Source organism: Mus caroli, chromosome 3 (genome assembly GCF_900094665.2).
Source record: "Mus caroli chromosome 3, CAROLI_EIJ_v1.1, whole genome shotgun sequence".
In the NCBI taxonomy this organism is placed as follows: domain Eukaryota; kingdom Metazoa; phylum Chordata; class Mammalia; order Rodentia; family Muridae; genus Mus; species Mus caroli.
In genome coordinates, this window is record NC_034572.1 from 135,614,146 (window position 1) to 135,628,027 (window position 13,882).

Here is a 13,882-nt window from a genome sequence, read left to right on the forward strand (position 1 = left end):
GAGGAAAATACCTAATAAAAAAAAAGGAAAAAAAAAAAGAAAGAAAGAAAATGGAGGTACTTTTAGACAACAAATTTGACATTAAAAATACTCTGCCCCACATGTGTTTAACACAGCCAATCACTGCCATTTGCTTTTCAACTTCTCTAAAGCCTGAGCTATTGCACTCTTGAGAGTAGAATAGCAACAGCAGCCCCTGGGGAACAGTTGGGAAGAGCTCGAATCTCAACCCTATCAAGGTTCCTAAGCTATGGGCAAGCATGTTGATTTGGAACTCAGATGAGACTGCTGCCATTAAACACAGAAGAATGGCCAGTCTGTCTCACTACTAAGTTCCCATGAACTGTCCTTAAGTTTATCAGGCAATAGCAGCAAAAACTACTATTATTTTAAAGCATGACGTGCTCTGCAACTCAAGGCAGTAAGTATGTAGTGCAGACCTTCTGTTTAATCCAGGATGGCAGGCATGAAACGCTCCTTTCCACACAGTAAAGATGGAAACTCTCGTTTCACCTTAAAACTCCAATGAGATTTTTCTCAATTTTAAATTATAACAAGAACTAAGTTAATTTGGTAGAATCCAATGTTATGGAATACCCCTTTTAATCTGCTGATAAGTACTTCAGCCAGGGGAGTATTTCCATGTTACTCTCCTCCAAGTGCCCTCTGTCTTCCTAGCACACTCTTCTCCACCCTCCTGCTACATGCACCTCCTCTCCCTCTCTGACATTCTGATGGCCTAAGATATATTTGGTGACTCATCCTAACCATGCTCATAATGCTTGTTTGTTTTTACAAGTGATCCATGAATTAAGTCTATTTAAATCATATATATACATAATTTAAATCATTTATATATATGTATATGCATTTATACTCATAATTGTAAATAAAGTAGAAACCCTTTTTCTCCATTTAAAAATACACAATAGTATTTATAAAATCTACTGTTAACTATCTTAATGAAGTGGGAAGAGCTGTCCACCCAAATGTTCATACAAAAAAGAGAACTTCTTAGGGAAAGTTGAAATCTCCTAAGAGCAAACACGGGGACTGTTTTTCTACACTCAATGACCAGCACACAGGGACTGGCCCTCTCTCCACACTGTGATGCCTGCCACTGATCATTTTACTCTAGTCTCAAACAGTCTGTTTGGGTACATGTAGAAAGGCTTACAACCAGATGCCTACAGATGAATGATAGGTTGGCAAGGAAAGAGTTCTTGTCTCTGGGTAATGAATAAGCTGTTGAGTGCTTCATCAAGGTACTCCTGAGTAAGAGATGCAAAACTGTGAGGCAAGGTGCAGGATGCAGTTCTGACCATACTACCCTAGAGGAGCCTATGAGATATACAAGTGAGAGTCAGTTTAGTAACACAAAGAAACAGAGATCATACTAAAATAAACTGGGGAGGAAGGGAAGGAGAAAGGGCCAGAAATCACATCCTAAGCTCGGTTGACTACATATTCTTTCCTGAATCTTCCTACTCACCTATGCTATGGCTTATAAAATTAGGACTCACAAGCCCTCAATCATTGCCATCATGTTGACTTGTCTAAGCCTGGATTCTTGTCATCTACCTCCAGGTTCCCCCGCACTAAATTCTGTCATGTCTTGACCAAGCATTTAATAGTTCTAGGACCCTACGAAGGTCTTTTCATTTTTCTCTAGTTGGTCAACAAGTCCATCCAACGCATCCTGATGGGCTTTTATCATCACCGCCCTACTTCAGTCCACATTGCTACCAGTTATCTTCTTCATCCTTTGAGACCTGGTCCAGGTTTGAGCACCTTCAGGAAGAGGTTCATTTAAATGGGATCGTGTGCTCCTTTGAAATGGAGCACATTCTAAGACTTATCCCAGTGAAAAATTCTAGGGGCTGGAGAGATGGCGTAATGGTTAGCACTGACTGCTGTTCCAGAAGTCCTGAGTTCAACTCCCAGCAACCATTTGGTGGCTCACAACCATCTGTAATAGGATCCGATGCCATCTTCTGGTATGTGTGAAGACAGCTACTGTGTACTCATATAAAAATAAATGAAGAGATAAAAATAAATAAATAATTTTTAAAAAAATTTTGGTTTTTAACAAATCCTAAGTTTCTTAAAGGAAAAGATTATAAATCACTATCTACCCCTTAAGGTGCTACTCGTCATAAGGTAAAGCTAATGAAAAAGTGCATTCTTATGATCACCGATATTTCCCAACTAAACGTTAGTATTAATAGTACTGCTGATGAGCACTGGATTTTAAAACAAAATCTTTCTAAACATTTCATAAAATCATAGTTCAAAAGTTAGAACGTTACTTGATTTCAATGTTACCTAGAAAATTACTTTAAAGGAAACACAAATGAATTAGAAGGAATTAAGTCATTTTCTTTTTGTTGCTCTTTCTGACTTGACCGCAGTGAAACAGAACTGTAACTCCACTGTTCTTCTAATGAGAACAAGGTCTTTGCAGAATAAACAAGTGTGTACTGGTTCCTCTTTGCATCACAATTTTTCCTACCAGATGGCACATAAATCACTGGTGAAGACAATTATGAATCAGAGCAGTAGTGAATAAGAAGTAGACAGGATGCTGTAACCATTACACTCTTTGGGAAAAGTTTTAATTACAAAAGCCATTTATAGGGATTTTTGGAGAGGAAACTAGGATAGGGGACAGCATTTGAAATGTAAATAAAGAAAATACCTAATAAAGTCATTTATTTGAAAATTAAAGAATCCTATCATCTAATGCTTGTGTCTTTCTTCCTCAGCCAAGTTCTCTTTCATTTTCTGTTTTCCTGCAGTCACACCCAGTACTGTTTCCAAGGGACAAAACAAATATGACTTCCTTGTAATTTTACAATGGATACCACATTAACACTGTTCTATTGAAGCCAGAGAAAAGCAGAGAAAAATACCTGAATTTCTTTATAAGTCTTTTATATACATTTCGTTATAATACATTATTATAACCCTTCACAGCAGGCACTGTGTTGCTCATTTACAAATGAAAAACAAGTCTTAAAACACATTATTTCCTAGGGTTTTCCCCTAGAAGTTTATAATAACATTGAAATATTTTCTCCCCTTTCTGAAGAATAAATGACTACAGGTTTAGAACAACTGCACATTTTCAAGATGTGAAGTTCATGTTTACCAGGTTTATTCATGATCAAAGTATTATTGACAATTCAACAAAAGAAATATATTGAACTTTAATTTCTGACAATATTTACCACTACTGAATTAAAGAGAGAGAGATGCAAGACAGATGCTACTTTTCTAGTCATATTAAGCAAAATATTGTTTTTAATTTTTGAATAAAGAGCTACTTATAACTACATACAAGAAGCTTAATTTAAAAAAAAACTAAGTTAAAACTTTAATTCAGAAATAATAATTTAGCAGAACAGTCAACCTGGGAAAGAAAAGTAAGTAGTATTCAAATTTAAAATGGACAACCAAATAATTACCCAGCAGCCACCACCAAGCACTCCCTTCAGTGGCTCACTAGCCTATTTGTAGTGTCTTTCTTTCATTCTTTCTTTCTTTTTAATTTATGTATGTATGTATGTATGTATGTATTTGGTTTTTCGAGACAGGGTTTCTCTGTATAGCCCTGGCTATCCTGGAATTCACTTTGTAGACCAGGCTGGCCTCGAACCCTGAAATCCACCTGCCTCTGCCTCCCAAGTGCAGGGATTAAAGGCATGTGCCACCATGCCCAGTTTGTAGTGTCTTTCTAAGCACAAAGAAAATGAATCTCTTAAGAGAATACAGAGAGGTGAGAGAAACTGAAAAGTACTCTTTTCAGAGAGCCACGAGCTTTCAAGTCCAGGCTGTTCCTACCGTGCTTCTACACCATCTTTTAAAAAAGTATACTTGCAGAAGTCATCTAGTCACCAAGCTCTCTGCTATAACAGGAAAAGTAGACAGCCAGACGTGGCTACATGCCTGCAGTCCCAGAAGACTAAGGCAGGCAGGGCTGAGGCACAGCCTTTTGCTCGGCCAATCATATGAACTCTAAACTATGAGAAGTAGGCATTCTAACCCCATCCTCTATTGGACTGACTTAGTATTAAGTGGTGTATGTAAAGTTATTCACAAAACAAACATGCTTAAACCCTAATTCTAACCCACACATGCTTACACAGCACTTCCAGTGAGGGCAGTGGTAGGTGGGGATATAATCAGAAAGGCCTTCTGAAAGATAGCTATCTTTCAAGTTAAGAATTAAAACCCAGAGCCAACAAGGGCCACGTTTTAGAACAGGTATAAAAAGACAAGTGAAAGGACAAGAGGGAAGCAAGGTGCTCAGTATGATGTGCAGCTCCAGTTACTGGAAGAAAAAAAAAAAAGATATCTTTAATTCAATTACTGCAGATACAGAACTGAGAACATCTGATCTTAAAAACAAACCCGTCTCCATGCTCTTAGTGAAAGAACTGTAGAGCTGAGCCCAGATGGCTTTCAGTACTAGGGCATTAAGCAATCCGGTAAAACAAAACAGAAGATGACTAATAGCTTCGGTCTGGTTCAAGACCACTTTCTCTTTTTTTTCAATGTGCCTGTTAAATTATTCCAGTCTGCCATTCATTAATAGTAGTTACTGGACCTCTGGCAATTTTGGGTTTGTATTGTTTTGTTTTTCGAAGAATATAGACAGAGGAGGCAGAAAAAGAAAAGTACATCAATATTTTTCAAAACTCTGGCCTTCTCAACCTTTCATTTCTAATCACATCAAGTGATTCACATAAACTAAGTGAAACTTGAAGAAGAAAAACAGGAGGAAAAAAAAAAAAAAAAACAGAAATGCCACCACTAATGAAAGACCAGAAAGAACAAAAAAGCCATACATAAATGTTCCGTGACTCCAACAGGCCTAATTTAAAAATAGCAAACAAGGATAAAAGTGTTTGCTACTCCGATGATGAAGCACACTATCTGCATATCTATCTGACGTACCTTTCACCTGAAAGTCACTTTGCTAACCTGGCACAGTGTAGGATGGCGCCAATGAAAAACGTCCAATTTCCTGATTCTCGAAGCCAAGATAAGCAAACGAAGTTGGTTTGATCTAGTGGCAAGCTGAGGGAACTTACCCTTTACAGCTGAAAAACCTGAACAAGAACCAGACTTTACACTGAAAAGATTGGATTTTGAAATCAAATATGATCTCATGTTATAGTCAAGAAAAGTAAGGCACAGAAATTTAGTGACCTTCCCTAAATCATATAAGTTAGTAGCAAGTTTGTTAATAATGCCCATGTGGAGAATTTAGTCAATAATTACTAAAAAGCACTAGAGAGTAATTTTCTTCATTCATTGGCTGAAATGATGTAATTTCTAAAATTAAGCATTTTGACTTAGATAAAAATCATAAGCAAAATGGATTTGGTATTTAAAAATAATCACCTCTATTTACCTGATTATCCTAATTGGAGAAGTAATTAGAATTTCTCATAGTACAGTTGTAGCAATCTTAGAAATAGTTTAAGTCACACAAATAAATGAATGAATAAATAACCCAATTCTGGAAAAGAATATAATAGAAAAGAAAATTTCTCACTATTTTATTCATTTCTACCTATAGTAGAACAAGAATTGAGTCTGACTATTTTAAGTTATTAGAAGTAAAACTAATGTGTTACTTACTATGTGTTGCAAAACGAGACAAGATATGGATTAACAGCCACAGAACAATCTTACCAAACAAAAAACCTTATCTTACTTATCTAAATTTTATTATATAATTGAGTTTGAATTTTATAATGAAATTACATTTTAAAAATACACTTTGAAAATTAGTGGATTTATAAATATGTATGGCAAAAATTGCATTTTTTATTGTGATCTCTCTCTTAGATACTTCACAAACACACACACACACACACACACACACACACACACTTGGAATGTGTACACGGCTAAACAGAGAGGCATGGTCCATCCTCAGTTTACTAGGCTCTCTTTCTAATAAGAAAGCCATTGATCTCCCAAACTCTGTTCTAGCAATATAACTTTCCAAAGGTTTCTTTTCCCATACAGGATAAGGAAATTTAAATTACATTAGTAAACTCATAATGACCCCCAAAGCTCTACAGGTGCTATCCACCTCTGCCCCTCTATGCGCTCTGACTCTGCCTTGGACCACCCTGCTTCAGAAGCAGTGCTCTTGTCCCTCTGCCTCAAGTGCCCAGGAAGCTGATAAAGCATTCCTTGCCTCTCTGCTTTAGAAAAACGATGCTGGCATCTGACTCCCTATGTCCCCTAAATGCTTTCTTTTCTCTGGTGGCACTTACTGCCATCAACACATCTACACTCAGTTTCTGTCTGTCTACCCACTGACAGAAATGTGAGGGAGGAGATGGGTTTGGTCTGCTCTGTTCACTGTTTTGTTTTCAGCATAGAAACAATGCTTGTCTCACAGCAAAGTTCAATAAATATTTCTGAAATACAAATTCTAAATTCGATAAGTAATGTTGACATACCAAATGATTACTCTGCATATTAAAAGCATAAATCTATACAATAGATTCTATGAAATGCAAATAGTACCGAAAGCTTGGTCTTGCTTTCACAAAGCCTAGGTCAATGGTTCTTAGTATGTAGGTTACAACCCCTTTAGGGGCTGCATATCAGATATTTGCATTACAGTTCATAATAATAGCAAAGTAACAGTTAGGAAGTAGCAACAAATAATTTTATGGTCGGGGAGTCACCACAACATGAGGAACTGTATTAAAGGATCATAGCATAGGAAGGCTGAGGACCACGCCTAGGCAAAGAAAGAATACTAAAATACATGAGATAATTATCTTAATAACAGGCAGCACTAGGTGTGATTATTAACTAATTAGGTATATTTGTAAGTGACTCATGAAATTAGCCTGGATATTTTACATTATACCTAGCATGTAATTAAGTGCTGCAATGAGTATCATATACTGTCTCCTTCAAGTTCAGAGGGGGAAAGTGAATAGCGTGCAGCAAGAGAAAGAACCTAAGGACAAAGTGTGTAACTTAGTGTTTTGAAAACTTGACACAAACTGGGAAGAGAAAAATTTCAGCTAAGGAACTGCTTCTGGGTTAGTTTGAATGAAACTGGTCCCCATAATCTCTAAAGGAGAGGCACTATTTGGGATAAGTGTGGCCTTGTTTGAGGAAGTATGTCACTGGGGGCGGGTTTTTAGATTTCAAATGTTCAAGCCAGGCCCAAGGTCAGTCACTCTCTTCCTGCTGCCTGCTGATTCAGATGTAGAACTCTCAGCTCCTTCTTGGGCATCATGCCGGCCTGTGTGCTGCCATGCTTCCTTCCATGATGATAATGGAATAAACCTCTGAATTGGAAGTCAGCCTCAATCAAATGTTTTCCTTTATAAGAGTTGTCATGGTTAAAGCATCTCTTCACAGCAATAAAAAAGTAAGTCATTCTCCATCAGAGTGCCTGATTAATGATTGAAGTGGGAGGATCCAGCAATTGTGGGCGTGCTACCCTGGCAGGTGGCTCTGTTTGCATAAGAAAGCAAACTGAGAGAGCCTTAGAGAGAAAGTCCAGAGCAGCATTCCTCCTGGGTTTTGTTTCTTGGTTGAGGGAGGCCTAGAGTCTCTGTCCTGACTTCCCTCAGTGACAGACTAACCTGTGAGCCTTCCCTCTCCAAATTTGTTTTTGGTCAATGATTTGTCACAGCAACAGAAAAGCAAACTAGGACAGCGGGAGATGAGGCTCCAAGAGTGTCCTGTAGCGTGCACTGGCAGCAAACAGACAAAAGGAATCTGATGAGGCAGCTCAGAGACAAGTGAGAAACCTCAGTCCAACAGAATGAAGGGCATGAGTGATGAGTAAGGGTAACCTGAGAGACCAGGACAGCCCAGGAGATCTAGAGCACAACCTTCTAAGTAGAGGCCTCAGGTGGGGGCAAAAATCTCACAATAGGCTGCTGCCAGGCCTGGACCCCAGCATACCAAACCCCTGGGGTTCTCTGAACTGCTGCTCAAAGTCCAGGCCAGAACCAACAGAAACTAATCATGCCCTCTTCTCCTCTCCCAGTCCCTCCAAGATAGCTAGTCACCAAGGGCTAACACAAGCAAAACAGGGAAGCAAGTCCAGTTCCCGGCTCAATGCAAGAAGAATGCTGAGCAGCCATTTTTTCCCAAGTTTCCTGCTAGATCCAAGAAGATTGCTATCCCCAAGAAATCACATCTTTGCACAAGCTCACATCCTCCCCTCCACACCCCCCACCCCCGGGCTTCCTAATACTGCTTCATTCAGTCGTGTAAGTAACATTAAAATAAAGACCTTTAATAAGTACTTACAGAAGAATACCATGTATTCTCACATTCTGGTTCTAGGAAAATAGGACTAAGGCAAATCTACATAGAATATCCCATATCCACAAAGAAGACTGTTTATAAGAAAATGATTCCATAGGAAAAGTGCTGCTGTGGGCAATTCAACCTAGAAGGAGAGTGAAGAACAGTCTGATTGGTGAGGAGCAAGAAAACGCAATCAATTACACTACTCAAATTCAGAGTATTTGTTGTGATACAAGGGAAAGAACTGACAAAGACAAGAGTCTGTAGGAAGAATCAATAATTCTTCAGTGTAGCATTTTTCTCTTTAAAAAGCAAAAGTGCTTTTCAGTAGTGTTGTCAATGTTACGCCATAAACTAAAAAATATCCATACATAGTAGGGCTGGAGATAGTTTTGTGAAGAAAGTTATTAACACGCAATCCAAAGGACCTGTTAGACTCTCAGAACTCTAGAAGGAAAACAACAACAACAAACAAAACAAAACAGGAGTGATTTATAGTCACAGAAATTGGTAGAAACTGGCAGCTCAGTTCCTAGGGCTGCTCCCTGACAGGACAGCTTGGTCTAACAAGCGAGGAACAAACCAATGAAAATAACATCTTAGGTGGACTCTAACTTACACACACACACACACAACCTCAAATTTACACATAGTACCACAAAGGGCACTTATTATCCAATGCAAGACATCTTTAGAAACGTGAAGGGAATTACAGTTGATTACAACAGAATTCTAAAACTCTTTTTCATATTCTGGGTTCCTAAACATCAATGTTGGGAAAAGAAAGATAAGATTCAACAGAATTCCAAAAGGTTTATAATATTGAGTCGGCTTCATAAGTTAGTCAGATTCTGCTCTTCAGTAGCTTTATTGGAGTGGGTAGCAGACTGCTGGAGTTGGCAATGCATCCAAAAAGGGTAACATCTGGTTCTCATCTACTCTTATGAGACTCGGGGTTTTCAAAAGAAAGTAAGACACTGAGTACTGGTTTATAAAAATGAGGACTACAGCGTCTGGATTATAAAATAAAGAGGACAATGTGCAGACAAGAAGGTAGTTATGGAAGAAATAATCACAGCCCAGGAAGGAGCATTTAAAACTATATGGAGTCAGTTTTAGGCTGTGTGAAACAGCTATTATCATACGTGTTTGTTTTACATCCTTAATTATCTCAGGCAAGCTTCTTAAGTACTTGTTGCCTTTCAAAGTCAAACTTGGCAAAAACACCTATAAATAAGACTGAACATCTTCATTTAATCAGTAACAATGTTTATGTTGTCTGCCTGTATAGATAGACAGGCACCATGGAAGCATTAGCAATAGACCGGTTTTCTTTTTCACTGGTTGTCTTTCCATGCATTAAAATGTATAGCTATCAAAAATTTAAATATGTATAACTGCTGATTCTGTGGTCCCACTGGAAGAAAAATTTTCAGCTTACAAAAATGGAAAGATTCAACTGGTTAGATAATCATAATACTACACACTATACATCCACAAATAAATTTTAAAGCTTTCTCCTACTCAGTTTTACACTGATCCTCATCTAAACAAGCAAATGTATCTGCCCTGCCTTAATGTTTTAAGTATTAGTCCTTGGAACATCAGCAGCAAAGAGGAGAGAAGCATCCAAAGTGCTCTCCATAAAGCACTAGTCTTAGGAGAGAATCTGAAAGGAAAGTTGCTACTATCAAATATACTTAGAAGATACTCTGTATTTTATTCCTTTGAGAGTGACAATTTGCATGACAGTTTACAGGAAAATATGGGTTCTTAGGAGACTGGGGGGAAGGGTGAGGTATGTTATCTTCCATATATGATAAAATCAAGAACACTTAGGGAGGGCTGGGTGAATAATCAAAATACATTGTATACATGTATGAAATTCTCCAAGAACAAAAATATATTGTTTCTTTTTTTATTTTTTTATTTATTTATTTATTTATTTATTTATTTATTTATTTTGGTTTTTCAAGACAGGGTTTCTCTAAACATAGAAATCATTAAATGTGGACTTAAGATCCTGGCCAATGATCAGGCTCCTTATAAATGAAGGTTCAGAACTGATTCTCTTTCTTGACACTAAGTCAGAGATACTGTACTGAATCTATGCTCAAATGCATATACCTCTGACCTTCACATGCAGAAGGTCTGAACCAGCATGGCCAACACTGCTTTGAACAAGCACTGAGCTACTGCAATGCTGGTCCAGTGTTAGAATGCTCAAAACATCTGTCTACCGTCAGCAAGAGAACCATTTAATACTGGGGACAGAAGAACTTAAAAAAAGAAAGAAAGAAATTAAAAGTTTACTCTTCAAATACATATATCTATTCAAAATAAGAAAGGTAAAAAAGAAACTAGGGAAAGTCAAACTATATGATAGAAGGCTGTACTCTAATATATTGTTCCAAATAGGAAGCAATGATTTATCCTATAATAAGAATTCTTGGGGGCTGACTGCTCTTCCGGAGGTCCTCAGTTCAAATCCCAGCAATCACATGGTGGCTCACAATCATCTGTAATGAGATCGGATGGATCCCCTCTTCTGGTGTGTCTGAAGACAGCTACAGTGTACTTACATATAATAAATAAATCTTAAAAAAAAAAAAAAGCCGGCAGTGGTGGCGCACACCTTTAGTCCCAGCACTCGGGAGGCAGAGGCAGGCGCATTTCTGAGTTCAAGGCCAGCCTGGTCTACAAAGTGAGTTCCAGGACAGCCAGGGCTACACAGAGAAACCCTATCTCGATAAAGAAAAAAAAAAAAAAAGAATTCTTAGCCTGAGCTCTAGTGAGAAACTTCAGGAATTCTTCAATTCTCAAAAAACATACAACCAATGTTTACGAAGACATGGATAACATGAAAAATACCCCACATCTTTCATCAGTTCTCATGGCACATACATATCCAACTGAAGAGCCATCCTACTCTGAATGCGTCTACCTGAAACAGCAGTAGGGAATCTGTGTCATCAAACACAGCATGAAGTAAACACAGAAACATATTCCCAGGGCTGGTTTCTCTCTTACCTTTGTAGAGTCATATTCAAGGAGCCCGTACAAGCCTTAATCTTGTTCTGGGCTTCAAGATGCGTCATTCCCTGTGCACTGATCCCATCGATGCTGAGAACCACGTCGCCTATTCTGACATGTGCCTGAGATGCCTTGCCACCATCCTTCAGCTGCAATAAACAGATCTCATTAGAAACCTCACTGTTTAAAATACAAGAACGCTAATGCAGATAAAATTACACTTTTTCGTACAAAAAAACTGCATTAATATATTATTGGAGCATCATAAACTTATCTTGCTTGATAAAAGAGGTCACAATTGAAGTGATTTTCATGCTTTTTTCTTAAATTCTGTTACAAAACAATATTAGAAAATGGTCTCCGACATTTCATCATTTATTTACTATACTGCAGTAGTGTGTGATTGCTAAAGAAGAGAAAGAGAAGTAAAGTATCCGTATTCGTGAACAATTCTCATTTTAGCAAAAGAAAAAGAATAGAATCTAAAACAAAGTATATTACTTTTAAAAATACACTTTTAAAACTCTAAACTGTTGTCTTTCTGTCTGTAGAAAACATGAAGGGAGGATCTTGGCACCCTCCTCTGGAGTCCAGCTTACATCCGCATTTGGGGATTAACTTCTTTTAGATCACAGGCCCAAGTATCTTTCATACTGGGTGTGCTTCCTGCTCAAGGCATCTAACAGGAAGGAAAGGAAATGCTGATTTGAGACTGCCAGACGGGTTTTTTTTTGTGTGTGTGTGTATCAGTCCTCAACTCCCAGTGTTTCTTTGGTTACTCAATATATTTATCTGATGGCTTACATCATTTAGTTTGACTTCTTACAAGCTGCAAATATGTTTCATGGCCTCAGGAAAGCGAATACAAAATGACAATATATAGAAAAACAATGCAGTTTTCATAAATATTTAGAAATATAAAACAAATGCAAACAAAAGAAACCATTTTAAGCCAATGGCAAGCTTAGCATCCAACTAGGCTAAGCAGATTGAGACAGATGAGACCAGGCCAAAACCAGGAGACAATCAGTAAGATATCACAGAGATTCTACTGGGACAACGAACACTTTCAATAAACAGGGATGATGACTATATAACACTGGGAATATATTCAGTTAATACAGCCTAATTGCATACTTAAAAATACATAGGTAACTAAATAAGTTACAAACAGTTTTCCACTACCACAGTAATTTTTAAAAAGCTTAAAGGAAAAACTTAGTAAAAAATACCAATTAAAACAAAGAAAGAAAAAATTAGAACTGCTATATAATAATGGGCAAAGGAATAAATACAATATATTATGTTCATTTAGGTTTTCCGTATTATCAGTTGTTAAATTCCTTCCTTAAAGCAGACCAATCCCAATACACAAAAAATAATCATTTATATTTAAAATTCAGGAAAACAGTGTCAAGTGGTAAACTGACATACTTATGTTTCATCCCATCACAGACTTTGACAGAACATGCATTCTACTCAGTAACTAACATGATTTCATTGTACTAAGTAATAAGTAAGCTGCTGTAATAGTATTTCTCCTTGTTAACTTAAATATCAAAGAAAACATTTACTCTAATAGAAAATATATTTACTGTTCATCTCTACTGCACAAAACTACATTATTGAAACTGTGAAGCTCATTTAGAAGAGAAATAGTTGCTCATTCAATCATGCCATTATTTTGTATGTGACTTGGAGGTCAATTTTCTCACTTAAAGGACTGTTACAATAGATAACATGAGATACTATATAACTCAATAAATGCTGTTACTATTCCCTGGACCTCGGATTGCTATCATGAGAAATGTAGAAGGTATCCAGATGATCTTAAAAATCTTCTCTATCCTACACAATTTTTAAAGTTCATCTATATGGAAACTATATTACAAAGTTACAGGTGTCATCAGAAAATAAGAATATAGCCCAGAAGACAAAGGACAGATATTATCTATTAAAATAATCAAACACATTGAAATTCAGAGTCTGGATGAGGACAACTATAAATTAAACAAGTCATCCTAGACTTTATACTGGTCAAGGGGGCAAGCTTACAACTAAAATGAACCAGAAACAGAAACAGCTCAATTACCTTAAATTTTCTTATACAGAAGCCTTAAAACACAGAAACGGAATCCTGTGGCATTTGTCCTAAATACAGTCAGAAGCCATTTAAATACTGTCTTTCTAACACATATAAAAGCAATACAAGATGCAGAAAGAATATAATTACACCAAAGACAGGATCAAAATATGAACTGCTGTACTCTCTGACTGCTTATGCCTACTATATGCTGAGACCCTACCATAGTCTCAAAATGTTTACAGCTGATTTCTCTGCATTTCCTCTCAGAACTGTCTTTATGTTGTCCTTACCTTCAGATCACAGAACACAGAAATCTCATGCAGCTTCATGAATTCTGCCCCTTTCCTGAGTACCACAAGTAAGAAATATCTAAATGTTATCTATTCTACTAGTCCGACCCCACGATGACCATCTTCCGCCTCCATCTTACCTACTTGTCTACTAGCCTACCAC

The 13,882-nt window shown here is 37.3% G+C and overlaps 1 protein-coding gene across 8 annotated transcripts in view; it reads right to left on the minus strand.

Annotated features, from left to right (window-relative positions):
- Pdlim5 (PDZ and LIM domain 5) overlaps nucleotides 1-13,882 on the minus strand; it is a 159,479-nt gene that overhangs the window by 103,590 nt on the left and 42,007 nt on the right. For all 8 annotated transcript variants that reach the window (XM_029475109.1, XM_029475107.1, XM_021157645.2 and 5 more), the window contains exon 3: nucleotides 11,341-11,492. In XM_029475109.1, the coding sequence (XP_029330969.1) occupies nucleotides 11,341-11,492 (152 nt within the window). The remainder of the gene's footprint in view (nucleotides 1-11,340; nucleotides 11,493-13,882) is intronic.